The sequence below is a fragment of the Sinocyclocheilus rhinocerous genome, unplaced genomic scaffold (genome assembly GCF_001515625.1).
Source record: "Sinocyclocheilus rhinocerous isolate Xijiao unplaced genomic scaffold, SAMN03320098_v1.1 scaffold2733, whole genome shotgun sequence".
NCBI lineage: Eukaryota > Metazoa > Chordata > Actinopteri > Cypriniformes > Cyprinidae > Sinocyclocheilus > Sinocyclocheilus rhinocerous.
In genome coordinates this window covers 158,728-162,378 of record NW_015650021.1, presented here as the reverse complement: position 1 = coordinate 162,378, position 3,651 = coordinate 158,728, and the positions used below count along the sequence as shown (strand labels likewise).

The window sequence follows — 3,651 nt, the reverse complement described above, 5'->3', positions numbered from 1 at the left end:
TTTATTTCGGATGCGATTAATCGTTTGACAGCACTAAAATAAAAATATAATAAAAATATTAAAAAAGGTAAAAAAATAAATATAACGTAAAAACAACTTTAAAGGTAATGAAAACAGGCTTCATTTTATGCAAATAAATATAAATATAAATGTAATGATTTTGGAGCTTGTTGTGAGATGTGCAGCGCTGCAGGAGGAGTGTGTGTGTGTGTGTGTGTTCAGAGATGCTCACAAACACGTTCACACACATAAGCAGCATGTTAAATCATGCCAGGACACACAATCAGCTGATGAAGACCGGAACAGATCAGCCGCTCAAAACGTGCTCATCATCAGGACTCGTCTCACTGTGCTGCATGTTAGATTCGGCTCACAAGAGTCATTTCTGTATGAAGTGGACTGTGGTGCTTCTGTGAGGGCAGGTGTTGAGGGCTGCTGGTCTGCGGTCAGTGTTTTTGTGCTGTGTGGATGTGTACTCACCCCGCTCCACTCTATGGCCATACTCACTTCATCTGCGCCCTCAGAGCCGCTCTCGTACTTCACACTGGACACACTGTCTCTGCTCTTCAGGAGCTCCACCACACGCGTCTGATGGACCGCATCCAGACCCTGACCACAGCACACATCAGACCAGACCACACTCACACTAACTCTGAATACATCAACATGCAGTACTGCTGACCAACAAAGACTAAAATGAGGTTTCAAAAACTCTTTATATGTGTTCCTGCAGCACAAAAGCAGTGTTAAGTCGCTGGGGTATATTTGTAGCAATAGCCAACAATACATTGTATGGGTCAAAATTATTGATTTTTCTTTTATGCCAAAAATCATTAGGATATTAAGTAAAGATCATGTTCCATGAACATATTTTGTAAGTTTCCTACCGTAAATATACCGAAACGTAATGTTTGATTAGTAATATGCATTGCTAAGAACGTTATTTGAACAACTTTAAAGATGATTTTCTCAATATTTAGATTGTTTTTTTGCACCCTCAGATTCCAGATTTTCAAATAGTTGTATCTCGACCAAATATTGTTCTATCCTAACAAACCATACATCAATGGAAAGCTCGTTTATTCAGCTTTCAGATGATGTATAAATCTCAATATTGAAAAAATTGACACTTAAGACTTTTGTGGTCCAGGGTCACATATAAATGACTGTAAGACAGAAATAATACTGTGTAGTTGAAAAGACTGTTTGTGAAGCTGTTTCTTACCCAAACATGGTAACTGTCTGCTCTGTGTCAGCGGCAGCACAAACATCTTTGATTGCTCCAGTATGACTTTTTCAAAGGTTTAATGGTCACGAGCGAATCGTTGTCATTTACAAATGGGATCGCATGGGTGTTTGAATCGAGATCGCGATCTTTTACCGATTAATCATGCAGCTCTAATATATATACTTACAATTACTTACAAATTGTAATCCGTTACTGATTCCAGATTACATGACAAAAGTTGCTGTTAGTAACATAATTCATTACATTACACATTTCAAGTAATGTAATCAGACTGCTGTTTGATTACTTTTAGATTACATTTGACCCAAGTCATTTATCACATTGATTTAAATCAGATAACCATGTACCATATTGATATAAAGATGCAAAGAAAGCAATAGCCAACAATACATTGTATAGGTCAAAATTATGCCAAAAATAATTTGGCTATTAAGTAAAGATCATGTTCCATGAAGATATTTTGTAAATTTCCTACCGTAAATATATCAAAACTTAATTTTTGATTAGTAATATGCATTGCTAAGAACTTCATTTGAACAACTTTAAAGATGATTTTCTCAATATTTAGATTTTTTTGCACCCTCAGATTCCAGATTTTCAAATAGTTGTATCTCGACCAAATATTGTTCTATCCTAACAAACCATACATCAATGGAAAGATTATTTGTTCAGCTTTCAGATGATGCATTAATCTCAATTTCACAAAATTGACCCTTATGACTGGTTTTGTGCTCCAGGGTCACTTATAATAAATCAGGACACTAGATGAGCTCAAATAAAGCATGTGAGTGCAATTATAATTTTGAGCAAAATAATAATGATTATCAGTTTAACCATTATGCAGCTTGAGTAAAATACAACTAAGACTTAATTGAATAAAATAGACTTAAATTCTCAGACTTTTAGTCAACTAAAACCTGATTTAACAAAAACAGGACAGATATATGATAAAAACTGAAAGAGACTAATTTAAAGGAAAAGCAGCTGAGAGAATGAACACTGTAACACATGCAGCATCATCACTAATGAACATCTTCAGAAACACTCACAGAGCTGCTCTGGATCCAGAGAGGAGCAGAAGGAAAGAGACGAAGGAAAGCACATGAAACAACAGTCATTCATTCACACTCACACACTCACACTCTCTCACACACACACACACAGACGGCGCACTCCTCCAGTGTCTCTGCTGCCTCCAGCTTGCCCTGTCTGCGGTACAGAGCTCCCAGATTCCTCAGCGTCGTGTTGACCGTCGGGCTGCGCACAAACAACAGCGTCATCATGAGGAATATCAGCTCTTATGACTGGCTCTGACGGATTCATCAGGAGATTCTCTCTGTCTGTATAAGCTCACTGTTTTTACATGACACATTGATGTGATTATTCTGTATCAATGTTTAGATGAGTCAGGAGGAGAAACTAGACCCTTTAAACAGTTAAACATAACTGATAAATCTTAGTCTGGCCATGTAAATGACCGTATACTGACCTGAGAATCATTTCAATCACATCAGCTGTTGAGAATCAGAACTAGTGATGCCAGATTCGCAAACGCATCATTATTGATCAAACCTGCTTGCAAAAAAGGACTGACACTGTTTGTGATTCAGTCTGATTCATTCGGACAGTTCACTCCAGATTCTTATGGAATTCCGTTTCTGCCACAGAATGAAAAATAAAAAAGGTAATATCAACTTTTTTCTCATAATCTCACAATTATGACTTTTTTCTTGCAATTGTATGTTTATGCCTCACATCTTTGATATCTTGCAATTCTAAATTTATATCTCACAGCTGACTATATATCGCAACTTTTTATATCTTGCAACTCTGACTTTATATGAATTATATCATCATTCTCCTTTTCAGAATTGCAAGAAAAAAGTCAGAATTGTGAGATAAAATGATCACAATCACCTTGTTTATTTGATTTTTTCCCCCTGTGTAGGAAACAGGCTTTCTTAGTTTCTCACTGGATCATTTATAAGACTGATAACATAAAGAGGGCTGGATGAGGGGAATATTCACCAATAATCAACTGTAAAAAAAAAAAAAAATGCTTTGGATGGTTTGTCAGTGATGATGAAGCAGCTTGTGAGAGACACTGTACTGAAGGTGAACATGATTTATATCCATAAGAGAATCAAATCTGATCAAACTACAGGGAAACCCTGACGAAGGGCTAGAAACACAGATGTGTGTGTCTGTCTGCTGTTTGCTGCCTAATGTGTGTGTGTGTGAGAGTGAGTGTGTGTGTGTGTGTGTGAGTGAGTGAGTGAGTGTGTGTGTGTGTGTGTGAGTAAGTGAGTGAGTGTGTGTGTGTGTGTGTGAGTAAGTGAGTGAGTGTGTGTGTGTGTGTGTGAGTAAGTGAGTGAGTGTGTGTGTGTGTGTGTGTGTGTGTG

At 37.2% G+C, this 3,651-nt stretch overlaps 1 protein-coding gene across 1 annotated transcript in view; it reads right to left on the bottom strand.

The window, feature by feature from the left end:
• klc1b (kinesin light chain 1b) overlaps positions 1-3,651 on the bottom strand; it is a 20,965-nt gene that overhangs the window by 4,715 nt on the left and 12,599 nt on the right. Inside the window, exon 11 of the mRNA XM_016516395.1 lies at positions 481-609. Within this exon, the coding sequence (XP_016371881.1) occupies positions 481-609 (129 nt within the window). The remainder of the gene's footprint in view (positions 1-480; positions 610-3,651) is intronic.